The following is a 21,215-nucleotide window of genomic DNA, read 5'->3' on the forward strand; positions in this document are numbered from 1 at the left end:
GCTGCCTAGGATTGCTAGGAGAAGCGAATTTTAAAAAGATATAATATACTGAATATTTACCATGTACCTAGACAGAGCATGTAGCAAGTATTCATTAAGTGCCAGTATTAGTCTGCTTTCAAAAAAGTCCAGGTCCTTTAGGCCTGTGTGAGTCACACGTCATTCGTTTCATGGGACAGAAGCCGACTCAGAGGAGCTCACGCTGACAGGGTGACTTGTGTGCAGGGGAATTTTGTGGCCCCTCAGGAGGGAGGCAGAGCCACGTTTCAAGGATGGAGGTTACCCTCTCCATCTCCCCTTTCTCTGGGGTTGTGCGGCTTCTCATTTCTACTTCGTACTTCTCTCTGCGGAGTGGCCTTCTCTGCTTAATTATCCAAAGGCATATGGCCAAGAATAATTGTTTCCAGTCCCATATCTACATAACCTCTCAGCTTTATCCCATCTCCATCCCACTAGTTTCATTCTATTTCAGCTCAGATTTTGAAAAGAGAATATAATCGCTCACTGACCAGCCGGCGATGGGCCACCGCTGAGTCAAGGGCCTGCCTATGTCAAGTCAGCTGCAGCCTTTCGGGTCACACGACCCACTGCACTGTCAGCAGGGCCCGAGGTCCAGAGAAGCGTCTCTGAGACGGGAGAGTGGAGAACACAGTAAATTGACGGACACATCATCACCGGGACAATAACCAGCTAAGCAGGGAAACCGCCACAAGCCAGGAGCAGGAGAGCGTCTAATTCTGCAGACAGGCTGTTACGTGAGGAGGACAGAAGAAAGAGGAAGGACCACAACTGGTGTTTACATAGTGACTTTCTTCTTGAATGCCAAAGGCTTCTTGCCTGTCATATTACAGAATTAACTTAATTCTAGTCCCTTGAGTTTCAGAGAATGCGGCGTTTTCCTGCTGTGTGGATGGGGGCCTCAGTGGCCTCACTATCATGCTCTCCTCACTCCTAACCCACCACAGAGTAGCCCTATTGCCAAAGGCTCGATGTCAGCCTCTGCTTACGGGATGGGATGGGTGCACAAAAGGAGAGGAAGGCCAAAAGCACAGGCAGAGGAAAAATCAGTTCAACAAGCACGTTTAAACAAGCCAGAAAATGTTAACAGCAGGTCATTGTGCACATTGTACTGATGCAACAGGAAAATGAATCCCAGACTTCACCTCCCAACTTGCAGACTCATCCCGTGAGGGCCTCGTCCTGGTACCGTGCTGATCTCTCTTCTGGGTTCTATCAGAAGTGAGCCCAGGAAAGAGTAGAAAGGTGAGGACAAAAGGAGCTGAGAGTGTAAAGGAGGGGAGACCCAGATGCGGATCGATGTGGGGATGAAGAAAGAGGCGGGCGGTGTAGGTACTAGGAAGTGAGAACTCTGGGAGGATGACAGAGGCAAGACTGGAAGATTGTGACTTATGAAAAGAGGGAGGACGTTAGGCTACCGGGAGCAGACTGGGATGGAAAGACAGGGGGACATTCCTCTAAAATCTTTACCTCTACAATGGAAGGAGATTTATCAGGGAGTGGTTTAGCCTTGCTGGGAATTACAAATACCCTGTCCCATTACCAGGCCATGTCAGATGACATAGTCTGAATAGTGATTTGTATAAATAGGGTTCCCATACAAAGCCAGCTTGCCCAGAATTGTCATTAGGTTTTCTAGGAAATATGGACAACCTGGATAAGATAATGGAGGAGATTCCCAGGGAAGCGGAGAGTTTCTGTGCCAGGGGCAGCTCCCAAGACAGTAGTTTAAAAAAAGACACCAGCTGCTCTGGATCCCTAAAGAGAAGGCTCCAGTATCAGCCCCTGCTGGCTGGAGTTTATTTTTATAGCTAATGGCTCAGATTCTCTTGGGCCTTGCAAGCTGATAGGGCAGGCTGAAGCCATCATGAGTCCCCTTTTAGGCTGATTAGAAATTTCTCAAAAGAAATGACGCACTCGGCTTCTGAATATTTTATGTCCCATCTGTTGCCTCAAACAAAAGTAAAAGAGGCCATGGGTGCCTGTCCCCTTCTCTGTTGCTGTCCTTTCTGACCCCTTCATCCCTGGTCTTCTTCTCTGTTACTCTAGTCTCATGTTTCTAGAAGCCTTTCTTCTTCTCTCTCAATTTATTTATGCATCGGTTCATTCATTCTCTTTTAAAAAATATAATAAACTCTCTTGTGCCTTACAGAGATGAATAAGATACAGCTCTTGCCTGATAGGAACTCGCAGTAGGTAATGGAGACAGACAGGAAACAATTGATAAATGCTGTCACAGGGTGAGGTTACAAAGGGTGTGTTCGACTGTGGCTGAAATCAGGAAAGGGTCAATTGATCAGGAAAGGCTTGCATTAGGTCTTGAGGTTTGCAGAGAAATAATGCAGGACACAGAGGAAAGGGAATTCCAGTCAGAGAGAGAGGATGTAAAGTGACTGGAGATATGAGCCAGGGTGCGGAGTGTTTGGAGATTTAAGAGTAATTCAATGAGGCTAGTGCACGGGATGCACCCACAGAGTAGTGGGAGATATGGTGGGTGATGTAGGCAGGGACTAGATCATGGAGAATCTTCTTGCATATTTGGATTTTGTCATTCATGTATCAGGAAGCCATTGAAGAACTTTAAGCAAGCAATTAATAAAATGATTAACTATTAATAATTTCAGTGAGGAAAGTGAATTGAAGTTGGGGCATGACAAGAGTCAGGCATGTCAGAATAAAATATTAGTCTAATGGTCCAGATGAATGATGATGTCCACCTCAACTAAGGAAGCGACAGTGAGGATGGAGAGAAGGGGATGCATTTGAAAACTATTTTAGAGTATTGGAAAACCTGTGGTCAACTGCATGGGGGAAAGCAGGAGAGGACAGGGAGGGGAAGAATTAAAGATGACTCCCAGGTTTCCAGCCTTAATGACTTAGCAGTGAATAGTGAATACAGGAGAAGAAGTGGATTTGAGAGTGCAGATCTGGAAGCACTGACTTGGAGGTACATGGAGGTCAAGTAAAGGAGCCCAATGACCATCTTGGAACCCAAGAGAAAGTATGCATGAGAAATAAAGATTTGGGGCCTAACAAATCTGGGGTATAGTGAAAGTCTTGTATGTCCTGGTCATAGGCTCCTTGGTGTCAGACATTGTGTCACATTGATCCTCAGACGTCCCCCACATTCATTATAACTAATAAATAGTCAACAAATACTTGGTGAATTAAGTTAGTATAATAACTTCCCCGGAAAATCCAGTAGTGGTGGGAAGAGATATGGGGGGGAGCAATGCACGGCGGTACTCTCTGGTGGGTTCTTCATGCTGTAGTCTCCTAGCAGGACAGGGCTGGGGGCTCTAGTAAATCTTAACCGAGAAGGCCCAGTGGTTTTGAAAAAGGGGTCCCTCCTCTTGAGTACATTCATTAAAACAAAAATTTAAATTTATGTTTTCTGGATGCAACTAGAGATTATCATACTAAGTGAAGTAAGGCAGAAGAAGAAAGACAAATACCATATGATGTCACTTAGATGTGGAATCTAAAATATGTCACAAATGAACACATCTATGAAATAGAAACAGACTCACAGACGTAGAGAACAGACTTGCAGTTGCCAAGGGGGAGGGGGTATGGGGGAGGAATGGACTGGGAGTTTGGTGTTAGTAAATGCAAACTATTGTGTATAGAATGGATAAACACGGTCCTACTGTATAGCACAGGAGACTATATTCAATATCCTGGGATAAACCATAATGGAAAAGAACGTAAAAAAGACTTTGCTATACAGCAGAAATTAATGCAATATTATAAATCAACTATACTTCAATAAAAAAGTAAATTAAAAATAAATAAAATTATGTTTTCTTACTTTAAGAATGGTTAGTTAGTGGCTTTGGTGAATCCATCCTAAAAATAAATTCAGTATTACTATAACAAAAAAGTTCCCTATTTATAACGCAAAGGACTCAAAATAATTTATATGCTCCAATGATACAGGAATGCTCATGGATATTAAAGCATATGCACTTGGATGGAAGTCACACAGCCATTAAAAATCACAATTGTGGAGAGTCTGTGGTAACATGGAGGATGCGTGGGACACGATAATAAATGAAAAAGCAAGGTGCAAAATTGAGTTACACTGCAATGGGGATACTTATCCTGGGCTCTTGTGAGCGTTCAGTGAGATCATTTATTCAACAAATATTTGTTGATCACCTCCCGTGTAACAGGCACTGTTCTAGGGACTGGAGATACAGAAGTGAACAAAATAGACAACAATCTGTCCTGTGGAGCTTATGTTCTAGCCGGGAGAGACAGACAAAAGTAAGCCAGTAAAATATTCATTGTGCTACGTAGTGATAAGTGACAGGAGGGAAGATAGAGCGGAGGGGAGGGGAGGGAGCATTGGGGGCTGCAGTTTTAGACAAAATGGCCAGGGACAGCCTCCCTGAGGAGGTGATCATTGAGCTGAAGGGAATAAGGAAACTGGCCATGGAGTCCATGGGGGAACGTGGTCAGGCAGAGGGGAGAGCAAGCAAAAGAGCGCCAAGGCGGGAGAGTGCCTGTAAAACTCTAGGGACGGCTGAGGCGGGTGACAGCAGAGAGTGGCAGGGACCAGACCACGTAGGGTTAATATGCAATATGGCATAGTCAGGACTTTGGCTTTTCCTGTGAGGGAAACCCGAGCCCTTTGAGGGAGCAGAGAAGTGAGGCGAGACCTGGCTTAGCTTAATAGGATCACTTTGGCTGCTCTGTTGAAAATAGGCTGCGAGGGGTCAAAGGCAGAAAAGGAGAGATCAGCTAGGAGCCTATCGGAATAATCCAGGCAAGAGAGAATGGTGGCTTGGACCAGGAAGGGAGCAGTGAAAGGCTGAGAAGTGGCTGGATTCTGGCTGTATTTAGAAGTAGAGAGAACAGGATTTGCTGACAGATTGAAAGTGGAGTGTAAAAGAGAAGAGTCAAATAGTCAAGGTTTTTGTTCTGGATGACTGCAAGAATAGAGTTTCCATTTACTGAAACTGGGAAGACTGTAGAAGGAACAGGTTTGGGGTGGGGGAGATCAGTATTGGACGTGTTATGCTGGGTGTGCCTGTTACACATGCATAACAGAGGCTGTTGATGCCTCACCCGTGTCTCCTTGGGCCTTTCCATTTCAGTGCATGCAGGCCAGACCTTCAAATGCCAGTCTCTCCATCTCTTTGCCTCTGGGCTTTCTCTAGCTGCCGGAGCTGCTCTTCCTGCATGCGTGGGAAATAGAGGGGAATTAACGTCTGCCAGGAACAGCCAACAACTAGTTACTGGCAGGAGTTGATGTACAAATACCCCAGCTCTCTCACTCTTCTCATGATAAAACTCAAACGATAACTCGCAGCAGGATCTTTGGAAGACGGAGGGAACAAAAGATGCCCATCGAACTGAGAAGTCATCTTGAGACTGAAAAATGAGGCAGGCAGCTCCATATACTCAACGGATCAGTTTATTGTAGGTGCCTGACAAGGTGGGATGAGGATCGGGCCGACAAAGATCTGGAAGCATTCGCAGCTGTACTCTGCACCGCCCGAAGGGCCACTGGGGCAATTTTGTAGCTAACCTAGGGTATGGGAGTACCCTTGAAAACAGGAATTACATTCCTAAGTCAAGATGACTGAATGGGTAACTAGTCTCGTGGGTACCAGGAAAATGTCAGCGAGGTTTTCATCATTATTTGGGGACTAACGGATCATAGAGGCCACCTGGACCTACCGATCATTAAACAATATCTGTTAACTACAAAGCCCTTGACAGAGAAGTGATTTGCCGCATAGTGCAGTCCTGGGTAGGGTCAGTGGAAGGACAGGAGGAATTGTATGAGCCCGAGATGATGTCAGTTATGCTAACAGCCATACAGGATTAACTGGTAACTTGCTTAATAACACATCCTTAATTGGCTGCCTTTCCTCATTCTTCTACCGGTGTTTCCTGGGTACCACCTCCTTTATCAACCATTTGCACCTGAATCACTGCCTCATGATCTCCTTCTGTAAGAAGCCAAACTGAGACAACCAAGTGGAGAGGTCTTGTAGGCAGGTATATTTATGCATCTGGAATTGCTGAGGAAATTGTAGAGATGTCCAAGGACTAAGCCTTCAGGTGTCCCAACATTTAGAGGCTGGGCAGATGAAAAGAACACAGCAAAGGAGCCTTAGAAGAAGTGGCAAGAGGTAGGAGAAAAACCAGGAGCGTGTGTTTTCCTAGAAACCAAGTGACGAAGGTGTTTCTAGGAGGAAGGATGAAGCCTGAAAGCTGGCCATTGGTTTTAGCAACTTGGAGGTCATCGGTGACCCTGAGAGGAGCTTTTTTAGCAGCAATATCTCTTAGGTTCAAGACATAATGAGGGGAGGACTGGAGACAGTGATGTAGAACCAGCTCTTTAAGAGAGTTTTCCTACAAAGAGAATGAGAAAAAGTCTGATGCTAGAGGGGGAAGTGGAGTCGAGAGAGGTTTTTCGTGGTTTCTCAAAAACTTTTTTTAATGTTTAACATACATAAATACAAAAAGAAGTATGAAAATCACAAATATGCAGTTAAATGAATTTTCCAAACTAAAAAGACCCATATAACCACCACCAAGTTCAAAAAAGAGAACATTCCCAGTACTTCAGAGGCTCCCCTATCCCCCCTTCTATTTACTACATCCCCAAGTATAACCACTACCCTGACTTCTAACATCACAGATTGTGTTTGCCTGTAAAGCTTTATATAAATGACATCATACAATATGTGTTCTTTTGCCTTATTTCATTTGCTCAATATTAAACTTGTGAAAGCTGGGGACTTCCCTGGTGGTCCAGTGGTTAGGACTTGGCTCTCTCACTGCCGGAGCCCCGAGTTCAATCCCTGGTGCAAGCTGCAAAGCACGGCCCAAAAAAAAAAAAAAAAAAAAAATGGGGGAAAACCATCCGTATTATTTTATGTAGTTTAGATGCTTCATTCTTATTGCTATATAGCAGCCCATTGTACAAATATACCACAATTTACTTATCCATTCTACTGTTGATGAACACGAGGACAGTTTCCAATTTGGGGCTATTATGAATAATGTTACTATGAACATTCCAGTACAAGTCTTTTGGTAACATGTATGCATTTTTGTGGGGAAGACTTTTTTTTTTTTTAGATGGGTAAATAGCATGAATGTATGCAGATGGAAAAGATTCAGTAGAAAGGTTAAAACTTATGATGCAGGAGAGAAGGAAGAAATTTTGGATGCCTGTTCTTGAGTAGAGGAGAGTAGATGGAATCTATTCAACATGTAGAGGGGTAGCTAGGCCTTAGATAGGAGCAGGGACCATTTATCCAGAGAAACAGGAAGGAATACAGAGTTTATGGGCACAGATTCAGGTAGGCTGGAAGAAGTGGCAGAAGGAACTTGAAGAAATTCTCTTCTATGGCTTTCTTTACTCAATAAAATAGAAATCAAAGTCATCAGCTATGAGTGAGGAGAGAGAGAGGGTATTAGAGATTTGATGGGAGAAGAGAAGCCATGAAAGCGTCATCTAAAAGTGTAGGGACGCTATTGGACCAGGGAAATGTAGTGTGTCTGCCAGGAGCAATAAAGACGCACCTGAGGTTATAGATCATGAATTCAAAGTGAGACAAGCCATCATGGTCACTGCATGGGTGTAGGTAGAGAGTAGGTGGGAGGCTGAATTTAAGCAGGGTGTGGTTCAGCTGAGTAAACACAATAAGAGAGACCAGAGGTGTTGAGGGAGTACACAGAGCCATGACAACAACAATAAAGATGCTCCTCCAGGACTTCCCTGGTGGCGCAGTGGTTAAGAATCCGCCTGCCAATGCAGGGGGCAAGGGTTCGAGCCCTGGTCCGGGAAGTTCCCACATGCCGCGGAGCAACTAAGCCCATGCGCCACAACTACTGAGCCTGCGCTCTAAAGCCCGCGAGCCACAACTATTGAGCCCACGTGCCACAACTACTGAAGCCATCGCACCTAGAGCCCGTGCTCTGCAACAAGAGAAGCCACTGCAATGAAAAGCCCACACGCTGCAACGAAGAGTAGCCCCCTGCTCACCGCAACTAGAGAAAGCCTGTGCACAGCAATGAAGACCAAACACAGCCAAAAATAAATAAATAAATTAATTAATTAATTTAAAAAAAAAAAAGAAAAAAGATGCCCCTCCAGTGCACGCCACCAATCCTCCCCATTCCTCAACCCAGAAACCTTTACCTCTTCTTCAACCCTAACCCTTGGCTGAACCCCAAGTGCTATTGATGCTCCCTTCTAAATATCTCACCCTTTCCTAGTTGGATTAAATTGCTGTAATCTGTCTCCCTCATCCATATTTATCTCATCCTCTGCACTGCAGCCAGAAGCGGTCTTTTAGAAAATGCAAGCCTGGTCATGTAGCTTGCTCTCTGCTTGAAACTTTCTAGTGGTTTCTCTTGGTTACCAGAGGGGAAGGGTGCAGGCAAGAGATAGTTAGGGAGTTTGGGATTGATACATACACACCGCTATATTTAAAACGGATAAGCAACAAGGACCTACTGTATAGCACAGGGAACTCCGCTCAGTATTATGTAACAACCTAAATGGGAAAAGAATTTGAAAAAGAATGGATACATGTATATGTATAACTGAATCCCTTTGCTGTTCACCTGAAACTAACACAACATTGTTAATCAACTATACCCCAATATAAAATAAAATAAAGAAAAAAAAAAGAAACTCTCCAGTGGTTTCTCAATGCCCTTAATCTGAGGTCCAGAATATGACTCACGGACTTTGGCCCTGGCTGACTCTCCAGCCTCGTCTTGGCTTATCTTTCCCTTCATTCCCCATGTGCCAGCTCCACTCTCTTCTTTCAATTCCTCAGAGGCAGTGGTCTCCAAAGTAGGGTGCACATACCACCCATGGAGGTGCCCACTGGGATGAGGGAAGAAAATATTAGAACTTCTTTTCTATATTTATTTGTAATTACATGTTTTTAATTTCCATGATTACATACATTTAAAATGTGTATATTAGTAGTGCATGCATATAATTTATAAATAAATATACATAGAGAGCAATGCTCAAAAATGTTTTATTAGTAAAGGAAGCTAATCAAAAAAGTGTATAGACCATTACCCTAAGGTATTAGGGTCTTTCCTGCCTCAAGATCTTCTCTCCTATACAACCCTACTATTAGAATCTCTCCATATTTCTTCCCCCCTACTTTCCTCTAGTTAACACTTAGACTCCAGGGAAAGTGTTAAAAATCTTCCCTGACCCTCTGATTCGGGGAACATCCCCTTGTTTTTTGCTCCGCTGCATCCGGCTCTCTTACCCTCCTAGCCCACTGTGCCGGACATCTTCCATCTGCTTCCCCAGATCCATTTCCCACCCTTCATTTTGCTCTCTGTCCCAGACTACATCACGTCTCTTTAGTCCAATGGGTTCCAGTTGGCTTTGGCTTGTAGGGAGCCCTTGCATTGGATCAAAGGAAGGAGAGCGAGAGCCTGAGATCTGTTCCCCCAGCCTGACTGTGAGGTTGATTCCGGCCAGCTGTACGTCTGGAAGGATGTCTCAGCTCCCCTCAAGGCAGCTTTCTCTACACAACACTCTCTAGGTTCTAATATCTGCTCCCTCCCCCTGTCCCTTTGGTCCCAAAGACAGATTTTGCTTGGTCCACTCTAGGTTTGAAATTTTGAATTAGTTGCTGACACTTAATGATTAGAATGATTGCATTACAATTCAGATGTCTCTTGAAAAAAATTAGATTTGATAACACTGAGTCTACATCTCAAACAGTAACAATTGTCTGGGGTTGAGTAGCAGCTGCCCCTTTACTCTGGGGCATGTACTCCTCAGGACTCCACAGTCCCCACTACTCCCTATTGCCTTACAATAAGCTTGCCACACTAGTTCCACCCTGGCCTCTAGAGACATTTGAGTTTGCAAGTCCTGGTTTAAGGAAATGTGTCAGTCTCTTCACCAAATTTGGAGAAAGGGGAGGTTTACCTCTCGAATTTCTCTACTTCTCTCTCTCTCCTCTCCGTCACTACCAAGAGAGTCCTCTCCCTGCGTCACTACCAAGAGAGTCCTCTCCCTGCCGTTGCTATCATCACCTCCAAAACCACCACCCTGCCCTCAGGTGTGCTCTGCTCCTATCCCTTTCCCACATTGCAGCCAGAGTACCCATCCTAAAGTGGATATTATGACAATCCCTTAAAACCTTGTAGTGTCTTCCTACTGCCCTAAAAATAAAGGCTACTTTAAAAAAAAACAATTGAAGTATGATTAACTTACAATACTGTATTACTTTCAGATGTACAACATAGTGATCCAATCTTTTTATACATTACAAAATGATCGCCATGGTAAGCCATCTGTCACCATACAGAGTTATTACAATATTACTGACTATATTCCCTGAACGACACATTACATCCCTGTGACTTATTTTATAACTGGAAGTTTGTACCTCAATCTCCATCACCATGTCAACCGAAAAAAAAAATTGCACAACCTAAAAGTTGAGAATTATCTTTCATTCAGCAGACAAAACTGAGGACTTAAGCTGGGGACACAGTCTCTCAGATGGCTCTGAAGCGGTGAGGGGGGAGCCAGGGTATATTAGGAGTTTTTGCAACAAAGACCAGGTAGTCAGAACCTCCAAAGATTACTGTTAATTAAAGAAAACCATATATTGCAAGTTAAGGAATTCAGCACTTTTCTGTGTATGGGAAGATGCAAAAGTCTGGGCTCATTGAAATCACTCCTTTGATATGCACCTCAGCTCCCTGGGGCCAGTATCCTGCGCTTTCTCATTCTGAGTCTCCTCAGGATGCAGGGGGTGTCGAGTGGCTGCAGGGCTGACCGCTTGATGGCTGGCATCCCATTTCCATCCTGAGTTCCCTCAGGGCTCACCTTCAGCGGCTGTAATGCGAAGGCTTAATGGCTGCAACATCCTTTGTTTACTGATATGTCCGGCAAAGTTTTTTTTTCTCTGAGAGTGTATTTCTTCATCTTCCCACCCCTAAGACTACATTTCTTGAAATAATTTCCAGGTCTCTGGGTAATGTGACGCCTGCCTACTGCTGCAGGCTGGTTTGGGACCCCCTTCCCCCCAGCCTCCCAATTCTCCATGCCCAGCGTAGTGGGCTCCCCTTAGATCCTCAAACACAAACGTGACATCTTGCCCAGACCTGGCACACTGTCCCCTTCCCACGGCCAAGTAGTGGGCCTCCCTCCTCACCTCCTGTTCACAAGGCAAGTGTCATTTCTCAGGGGGTCTCTTTGTTCTCCTATCTGCGCCCCTTCCTAACACGTGCCACGCTTGTAATAAGGGTTTTTTCAAAGTCTCTCTGTCTCACTGGACTGTAGGAACATGTCTGTCTTTTTCACAGTCTGGTGCAGAGTAGGTACTGCCTGAACATTTGTTGAAAGGGTGGACTTAAGAGACCTAGTTCTTCACGAACCGGCAATTTCTACCACTTAGTGACAATTCAGAACACCAGGGCTTTTTAAAACGTTTCATATGATTATACATTTACGTTATGCGGCATGACTATAATCTGATTTAACACAAAGTGGAGGGAACAGGCTGGGGCTAGAGTGAGCCATCGGACGCCTAGGGTGTAGAATTTCAGAACGCATTTCCTCTCACAAACCTTCTCCTGCCTCACTCTGGTCCCGGCCGTGGGAGGGCAGCCTTTCCTAAGAACCGCTCAAATATCAAACTGAAAATCTAAAACTAGGATTGTCCTAAAGGGAGGTTTGAGACAGCGGCCTGGACGCACCCCAACCGGATTCTTGGGCGGTCGCAGGGTGAGCAGCGCGCGTGCAGCTGCGGCGGCCGAGGGGGCGGCAGAGAGGGACCCGCACCTAACAGAAGCCTGGCCCGCGCTGGGGACGACCGGCCGGAGCAGCGGCCTCTTCTGCAGGCAGGCTGCAGGCTGAAGGATGGAATTCATTATTCTAGCCCTTGGAATAACAGCTCGCCTACCAGGCTGCACAAAACCAGAGTTTCTGTTCCAGGTAAACAGCGGCGGGGAATCTTAATCCTAAAGCCTTAACAGTAGAAAGGACGCGACCAGCGAGGGGAGAATGCCCCGGGGACCGGCCGTGGCGGTCCATCCGTCTGCTGGGAGGATTGCCTGCGGAGGTCGCGGGGGCCCTGAGGGTCCTGCTCCGTCTAGCTTCCCTCCTCCTTCCCCACCCGAGCAAGCGCGGCCACCTCAGGCACCAGCGAACCCTGCCTCTTCGTCTTCCAGGAGTCCTAATGGACCTACTTTAATAAACCGATAACACTCCTATTTTAAACTAGCAGCTTCTATTTTCATGCCCATAACCACTGCGCCAAAGTTCCTCAAACCAGTTGTTTTGCAAGTAGGTCAAACAGGCGCCCTGCCATCCCGTTCTCCCCGTTTATTTGCCTGGAAAATTCTTTCTTATCTAATAGAAAGTCTGGTCCAGTTTGAACCAAAAAATAAATGAAGTGTTACTTTGGAGTAGAGATTCATTCATTTTCAAACATTAACCATTTTTATTACACAATCTATGTTAATTGTATAATTAATTGTAGGAAAATTAGAAAGCACAGATAAGTAAAAAAAAAGAAAAATTAAAAGAAAACCATCCATTAGCGGGGGATAAATTGGGAGATTGGGACTGACATAAATACATTGCTATAAAATAGATTAATAATAACCTGCTCTATAGCACAGGGAACTCTACTCAGTACTCTGTAATGGTCTACATGGGGAAAGAATCTTAAAAAAAAAAAGTGGATATATATATGTATAACTGATTCACTTTGCTGTACACCTGAAACTAACACAACATTGTAAATCAACTCTACTACTCCAATAAAAGTTTTAAAAAAAGAAAACCATCCATGATCCCCCTATTAATAAAATAACTATTCTAAACATTTTGGTGTATATCTTGCCAGATTTTTTCCCATGCAAATGCATATTTGTGTTTTTCCTCGCTTGTTCTATATTGAGCAACTTTCCATGTTCGTAAATAAAGATCAACGTGGTTATTTTGATAGCTGCATGGTGTACCATTAGAGAGATAGATGAACCACACTTTAACCATCTCTCTTGCTGGACGCTTAAGCTGTTCCCAGTGTTACAGAAGTCTTCTTACACAAGCAATCTTGTACATGTGTCAGATTATTTCTTTAAGATTAATTGCCAAAAGTGAAAAGGGTGGGTCAAAGGGTGTGATCATTTTAAAGACTCTCAAGACGTAATACCAAACTACAGTCCAGAACCATCTTACCAACTAGGCCTCCCACCAGCAGCACCTTGCAGTGCCCGACTCTCCATGGCTTTCCAACAATGCAGACCCACCGAGCACTGGTGTTTCCTGTACTGGTACATGGTGTGCCAGGCGCAGACAAAGTCAAATCAGATCAAACAGCCCACGCAAGGAAGGGGGTAGGAGGAAGAAACAGATGAGGAGTCAATATTTATAGGTAAATGTGCTGAGATTATAGTACAGAGAATACACAGAAACTGGATGTCATCATCTTCCTGGGACAGGTGTCATAGAAGGCTTCCTGGAAGAGGTTGGTTCTGAGGCTGGCCTTGAAGACTCATCTGACATTAACTGAGTAAAGAACAGGAAGGAGTGATGAGCCAGAGAGAGGAAATAATCCAGGTAGATCCAGGTAGAGGAAAGATCCCAGGCATGAATGTCCTGTACCTTTTCAGTGAACAGCAAAATGTTCTGTAACGGTTAGACCACAGGGTGCATGGGGAGGTGGTTAGGAGCGGTGGGCCATGAGGCTGAAGAGGTAGCTTGGGCCTGATCAAGAGGGGCTGTGTCGGCTAAATAAAGGTGTTTAACTTTATCCAGAAAACTGGATAAAGCTCACCAAACTGAAACCTCCTTGGGAGGCATGAGTTGGCATTAAAACCTGTACATGGTAGAGTCACATTGATCTAAGGGACCAGCATGGATGTTGAACTCAAAAATTGCCATTTGTCACTACTCCTGAGGAGCTTTCTGAGCTGGAAATAGCCACTTAACCTCTGTGTCTAGTGAAATAGAGGGACTAGGTTCCTTCCAGTTCTAAATAGCTATGAACTCAGGCACATTCTTTGACTTTTTTTTTTTTTTTTTTCCAGAAAAGGTGGCCATTAAGATCCTGGACAAGACCAAGTTAGACCAGAAAACCCAAAGGCTCCTATCCCGCGAAATCTCCAGCATGGAAAAACTGCACCATCCCAACATCATTCGCCTTTATGAAGTCGTGGAGACTCTATCCAAGCTGCACTTGGTGATGGAGTATGCAGGGGGTGGGGAGCTCTTTGGGAAAATCAGCACCGAAGGGAAGTTCTCAGAACCAGAAAGCAAGCTCATCTTCTCCCAGATTGTGTCTGCCGTGAAGCACATGGTGAGCGGGGCGAGGAGGGAGCGTCTTGCTCCCATTCTACCCACAATGGGAGCGTGGGGCTTTAGTTTACCATCATCTAAGCACCCCTGAAGGCTTTAGTCCTACAAGGGCAGACAGCAGTCCCTTCTGTGAGAGTCAGATGTCTAGCTGGGATTGTGCTCCCTGCCTCCGAAGCAATGCCCAGGGATCTCCAGTTACACGGCAGCCTCCTGGCCTCTGCGGAAGTTGGCAGGAGTCACTCTGAGCAGCCCAATGACCATCACCCCCTCCTTGGCCACACGCATTCCTCCAACCCCGTCTTCCACTACTCGGAGAGCTGGCTTCTCACTGCTTCTTGGCCTTGCCTCCCTAATTCTGTGTTTATGATGCCCTCTCCCCTCTTTTCACATCTCACATCCCCAATCCCATCCACACGTCGTGACCCAGCTCAGTTCTGTCTCTCTCTGTGAAACTTTCTTCAATCTTCGGTCAGCCCGCGCTGATCTTCATGCCTTTGGTGAACCCCACTAGCTCTTGCCGCCTCTGTGCTCAACACATTAACACTTGCTTGTGTCATTCTTATTTTAGTTCTCTGATTATGTCTTTAGATAAATCTGGACTCCGTAAGCATACTCCCCAGTTCCTCCATGAACTGGTTCTCCCGTGCCCTCCCTATTGTTGGTTGTACTGCTGGGCACACAGGAGGAATCTGACTTGCAGACCTGATGACCACTTGTACCACTCTGTTAGTGCAAAGGTTTTGGCTGCCCTCTTTGCCCAGCTCTCAGTCCAATTGGCAGGAAGAGACACTTGTCTGGTGTCTATATTAGTTGAGAGGCTGTTTCTAGTTTGCTCCTCTGTTCAGATGTCGTGAGACAAGAACTGGGATCAATGAGCTCCTGGTCAAATTATTAGCAGGTTACTAGTGACCTAAGGGGCCCAAGATACCAGCTGGGAGGGAGGGGGGAGGAAAAAGAAGTGAGCAGGGAGAACCTGAGTGTGATGGTAGTGGCTGTTTCCGACCTGTGGTTGTCATCTAAGTGGCCCTGTGCTGGGGTGAACTTTCCCTGGGCCAGGGAATAAGCCAGACCCATACCAAGCAATGGAGCAGATGGGCAGAGTCTTGCACATTCTACTTGGAAAAGAGATCTGGTGGGAGAGCAGAAGAGGATCCAGCAGGAGAGGATGCAGACTGAGTCTTCTGAGGCTCTACACCCTGACCTTTCTCCTAGCTCTCTGGTCTCCAACAAGAGGAAGGGTGAACGATAGACATAGATCCAAATTTTATCGGGTTTGTTTGCTATGTGCCAGGACCATGCTGAATGCTATAGATACAGCATCACATACAGTTCTCACAACAGCCTTATGAGGCGGTTCTCAGTGTCCCATTTTACAAAGAAGGAAGGTGACACTCACATACACAGCTGGTATAGTTGAATCTAGAATTAACCAAGATGTCAGGCTCCAAAGCCTGGATTCTTGCCACAGGAGATCCAGCCGGAAAAGTGACATTAAACCATTTCCCAAGTGCCCTTGGCATTAAACTGGTCAAGGGTCTTCAAGGGTGTCTGGATCCAGAATTCAAGGGTAGGGATTGGATCTGCTGCCAGAACCTTGCCCAACATAGTATCCTCCCTTCTATTGAATTCGATAGCGATAAAGGTGCCCACCCAAAGGAGCAGGGGTGTGGAGTTGGGGGAGGGCTCCTCACCTTCTTGGGGTTGGCCCTACTCAAGAGATTGCTCAGCCAGAAAAACCCATACATGGTCTCAGAAACGAAGGATTACTGTTTCACTGTGTTTCACAAGATCTGGGTCTTACTTCTGGCCCTAATTCCTGAGTCCACGTGTGTGGGACAGACTCCAACCCTCACCCCACAGAACAGAACCTTTGGTCTGCTTGGAGGGTGTGGGCTTTACACTGGACTAAAAGTTATGACAGGGCAGCTCTCAAGATCTGAGGTTTGACATGACTTAAGTTGATCTCCATTGAATTTCTGTTGTTACGCCGTTATCACCTCATTGTTTCAGAGCAACTGATGCCTCTTTAATGTTGGTATTTTACTTTGAAAACGATGACTTTTTCCCCCTTTGTCTTCTTTCCACAGCATGAAAACCAAATTATTCACAGAGATCTGAAAGCAGAAAATGTGTTCTATACCAGTAATACTTGTGTGAAGGTGGGTGACTTTGGATTCAGCACAGTAAGTAAAAAAGGTGAAATGCTGAACACTTTCTGTGGGTCTCCTCCCTACGCGGCGCCCGAACTTTTTCGAGACGAGCACTACGTCGGCGTTTATGTGGATATCTGGGCCTTGGGGGTGCTTCTGTACTTCATGGTGACGGGCACCATGCCATTTCGGGCAGAGACCGTGGCCAAACTGAAGAAGAGCATCCTGGAGGGCACGTACAGTGAGCCTCCGCACGTGTCAGAGCCCTGCCTCCGGCTCATCCGGGGCGTCCTCCAGCAGGTACCCGCCGAGAGGTACGGAATCGACTCCATCATGAACAATGAGTGGCTGCAAGGAGTGCCGTATCCCACCCCTCTGGAGCCTTTCCAGCTGGATCCGAAACATTTGTCAGAAACCAGCACCCTCAGAGAAGAAGAAAATGAGGTTAAAAGCACTTTAGAACACTTGGGCATTACGGAAGAGCATATTCGGAATAACCAAGGGAGAGATGCCCGAAGCTCCATCACAGGCGTCTATAGAATCATTTTGCATAGAGTCCAAAAGAAAAAGGCTTCGGAAAGTGTCCCAATAATGATACTACCAGACCCTAAAGAGAGGGACCTAAAGAAAGGGTCCCGTGTCTACAGAGGCATAAGACACACATCCAAATTTTGTTCAATTTTATAAATTGCATTAGACTGCTGGTAATTAACCAAGATCATTGTTGCTGCTTTTAAATTTTTTCACCAACTTGAGTGGAGACATTTTTGTAATTTTTAAATAAATTTAAATTTAAGATATGCATTTCCCCTCCGCCGCCCCGCCCCCCCCAAAAAAAGTCTATTAGCTCAGATTCTGGCTTGGTTTGTAACCTCATCTTGTTTTCAAACTCTAACATTCACTCAGTTAATCGAGAAATGCTTATGCAGTGCCTACCATGTGCCAGGCACTGTTTAAGGTACTGCAAAATAAAAAATAGGCCAGGTCCTTCCTCTCCTGTGCAGGATAGTCTAGTCATTACTGCAATTTGTCCTGAGGCTGTAACTGGACTCATACCTTCCTTCCTCCATCAACCATTGTAAATTTCCCTCGCCTTTGGCCAGCATTTCGGCTGGTCTGGATTGGGTGGTATGACCCAGACCTTTAGCATCAAAGGATCTGAACCCTTAGGTGCCTTGCTCTTGTTGGCTCAGGGTTGCTGCAATTGCCTCTTCACCATCATCATGAGGCTCTAAAGTAACGCTCTTGGGTTCAGACATAACTCCTCTTTAGCTCCTTACGAAAATCAGGGTCAGTAATTCCCACCACTATAATAGCTCCTTTCTTTGCCTGCTTGTCACCTGGCATGGGGATCCCAAAGTGACCATGTGGTAGCCATAGATCTCAATTCACTGGACCCCTACTGGGTCTCCCGGTAGAAGCATCCCCCTGCCCCCCAGGATTGAAAACCTCTAATCTAGCCAAGCCGAGACTGTAGCAAAGAGAAGTACAAATTCTTCAAGTGGGTCCCTGATTGTGATGGTAAGAAAAGTCAATCATGCTTCTACCCAGTGGTTCCCAGACCTGTGTATTTTAACAGCAGGGGACACGTACCTATGAGCCATTGTTAAATCATGTATACTGAATCCTGGGGGATAGCACCCCAGCCCTGCAGGGTGCTGCCCTATAACCGGTGCCTTAGCTGAGCCACTCCATCCATCTATGCTGGCTGCTTCTGGTGTTGAGGTATATAGTAAGAGGGGTACATCCCATGGTCATGTGCCCGTTGCCCACACGGCTTTTACCAAAACTGTGGTCCTTGAGGCAATGTTATGTAATATACGTGATAATGGACCAGGTATTCTCTAGGACCTAGCATGATTGTATTGGAGGATTCACTGAAGGCAGGAAAGGTGAACCTATATCGTGAGTAGATGTCAATTCCATAAGGATGAATCACTGCTGTGTTCGTCTGAATTTATGACTCTGTGGATCCGATAATGCCCAGCTCATGAGGAGACAGCTCCATTTGCTTGGTCCCTCAGTGACCCATAATCAGGTGCTCAGTCTCTCCTAGAGCCTAGAAACACACCAAGAGCCTGAGTAGTTCTCTGCTGCAGAAAGCATGGCCTCACTCCAGGACCCTGCAGGGCTGTGCTGTAACCTTCTACAGCGGTTGCCAAAGAAAGACTCCACACCGTATTCTTAAGCACCATGTAGACAGTCAGAGTAGCAATGCAGTTTGCACTGAAGCCTGAAACTGCTGTAGATTTTTTTTCTGTAGCATCCACTTGAAACCAGCAGTCCCGACAAATGGGTTAGAGGAATATGTCAAGTATAATACATGTGCTTCCAAAACCCAGCTAGGCCTACTAAACCCTGTGCCTCTATCTCAGTGCTAAGGGGTACAAGGTGCAACATATGTAGGCGTGCCTCAGGTCATTGGTCCTCTAAACACTTCATCAGTGTGGCCAGACCCCTGAATCTTCATGGAGCTTATCACCCACACTCTGGCACACATAAGTCTTAGTACGGCATCTGGAGGACTCGCCACTTCCTGATGCCACATCCACCTAGCATGCTGTCACATGGACCAGCATATGTTCCGCAGAATGTCAAGATGAGGAAGGTCCTTTTAGACTATCTTGTGACATAGAGCAGGAGGCTTAACATCATCGCCTAGGGGCAATAGAGTAAATGAGAACCTCTGTCTATCCCAAAAAAACCGCAAACTGCTTTTAATCCTCCTTTCTGGTGGAAAATGAGAATGAATTTTCCCCCCAAAATAGCTGCATATCAATGCCAGAGTCTCTGCGTAAAGATCCACATCCAGCATGGCAGCTAAAACTGACTGAGACAAACACTGGTCCACCAACATCCTCCGTTCACCGTCTGCTCTTTTAAGGAGGCTGATGGGTAAATTAAGTAAATTAAATGAGGTTATGATGGAGCCCATTACCTCTGTGTCCCACTGATAGCTGCATTTCCTCATGTGACTGCTTATGACTTATTAACATGGCTGGGGAGAGGGTACACTTTCAGAGGTTTCCATGTGCCTCCTCCTCCCAAAGCGGCTCTTACTCCACACATTAGGGGTCTGAATGTATTTATCCCAAATAGGTACTTGGAGACGAGGGAAAGGACCCCAAGGTGACATCCCCATTGTGAGACAGACTTTGGCCAGAACTCCATCCATCAGCTGGTTTCCATAGGCCACCCCTCCCATCTACACATAGGGCCGTAATGGTACTCAGGGTTCTCTGGTGTCCATTTCACTTTACACTTTTTATCCAAAAGTCCTTAAACTTTCTGGGTATGCATATCATATATACTTGTGGCAGTAGGGCCTTCCTTCAAGAAGTCCTGGCCTCCCCCTCACTGTGCACTGGCTCTGTAAAGTAACTCAGATCTGGAACCATAATTTTCTCACTGTGACAGGCTACACCAGACTTCTGCTCACCAGCTTGCCTGAAGGCCCTTGGGCTTTCAGTGTGCCTTGAGCTGATAGTTGGCTGACTTAAACCTGTCATTTTTTCCCCTCAGGCTTCCAAAACGGTTAACAAAAGCTAGCCAAATCCAGAGGCTTTATCGTCGCCCCATCCCGTTCAGGTGCCGCATGGTCCAGTATTCCATCTCCCCCCTCTACCTCTAGATGACAGCCTCGGTAGTAATTGTGCTGCTCCTGCAAGCCAGGGCTTGTCCGCACCCTCTTACCAACAGCACATTAGTGTTCTATTGATGTCTTAACAAATTACCTCAAATGTAGTGCCTTAAAACAACACAAATTTATTATCTGACAGTTCTGTGAGACAGAAGTCCATCATGGGTCTCATTGGGCCAAAATCAAGGTGGCCTCAGGGCTGGGTTCCTTTCTGGGACTAGGGGAGAACCCATTTCCTTGCCTGTACCTGCTTCTAGAGGTGGCCCGTATTCCTTGGCTTGTGGTCCCCTTCCTCCATCTTCAAAGCCAGCAATGGGCCATCTCTTCGCTCACCCTTGTATAGTGACATCTCCCACTGATCACAGCCCAGAAAGGCTCTCTTCTTTTAAGGGCTCCTGTGATTAGGTTGGGCCTATCCAATCTCCCCATCTCAAGGTCCTCAAGCTTAATCACATCTGTTTTTGCCATGTAACACAACATATTCACAGGTCCCAGAGGTGGAGATCAGAGGTGGGAATCATTCTGCCTACTACAAACAGCAATGGGGTTTTTGCCATGACTGGTCAGTAAACCTGCTCCAACCACCTAGCCTGAGGGTCTGCTTTATAGGGCTGTTCTGGGTACCAATTGTATTAGCCTGGGTTCTCCAAAAGAACAGAGCCTGAGACAAGAGTTTGCATGTAAGTAAGTCATTTATTTAGGAAATGATCCCACGATGCAGGAGTGAAAAATAAGAGGCAAGCCAATATAAGGATGTGTTGCCAAATTGGCTGTAGGCAACTGGTAGTTGATTCAGCAGGATCTTCTGAGGCACCTTCTGGAATGCTTCTCAGAACTGTCTGCCCAGGGGAATGAAAGGAGGAAGCATTTATCTACCAGCAAGTAAGTGTCCACTATTGTTAAGGGTGGCCCCATGGGAACTTAACTTCTCTGCCCTTCTGGGCCATGATATTATGAGTTCCGAATGACTTCTATGGGCACCCCGCAACACAGAGACCGAAATGAGGGGTGTGTAGCAGGAATCCGGAGGGAGGTACTATCATATTCTCTGAGATCCTGGTCAAAGACTGCATGGAAG

General features: G+C 45.8%; 1 protein-coding gene across 8 annotated transcripts in view; it reads left to right on the forward strand.

Moving 5' to 3' along the window:
- The window catches only part of NIM1K (NIM1 serine/threonine protein kinase), a 68,681-nt gene extending 51,383 nt beyond the window's left edge, over positions 1 to 17,298 (forward strand). For 7 of the 8 annotated variants that reach the window (XM_082382416.1, XM_082382415.1, XM_082382412.1 and 4 more), the window contains 2 exons: positions 14,080 to 14,348; positions 16,435 to 17,298. In XM_082382416.1, coding sequence (XP_082238542.1) covers positions 14,080 to 14,348; positions 16,435 to 17,184 — 1,019 coding nt within the window. In that variant the 3' untranslated portion in view covers positions 17,185 to 17,298. Of the gene's footprint in view, positions 1 to 13,491; positions 14,349 to 16,434 lie in introns of all 8 variants that reach the window. The other variant, XM_082382419.1, reaches the window with a different exon arrangement.
- Positions 17,299 to 21,215: the final 3,917 nt, after the last annotated feature.

The sequence above is a fragment of the Balaenoptera borealis genome (genome assembly GCF_965194805.1).
Source record: "Balaenoptera borealis genome assembly, chromosome: 2".
Lineage (NCBI taxonomy): Eukaryota > Metazoa > Chordata > Mammalia > Artiodactyla > Balaenopteridae > Balaenoptera > Balaenoptera borealis.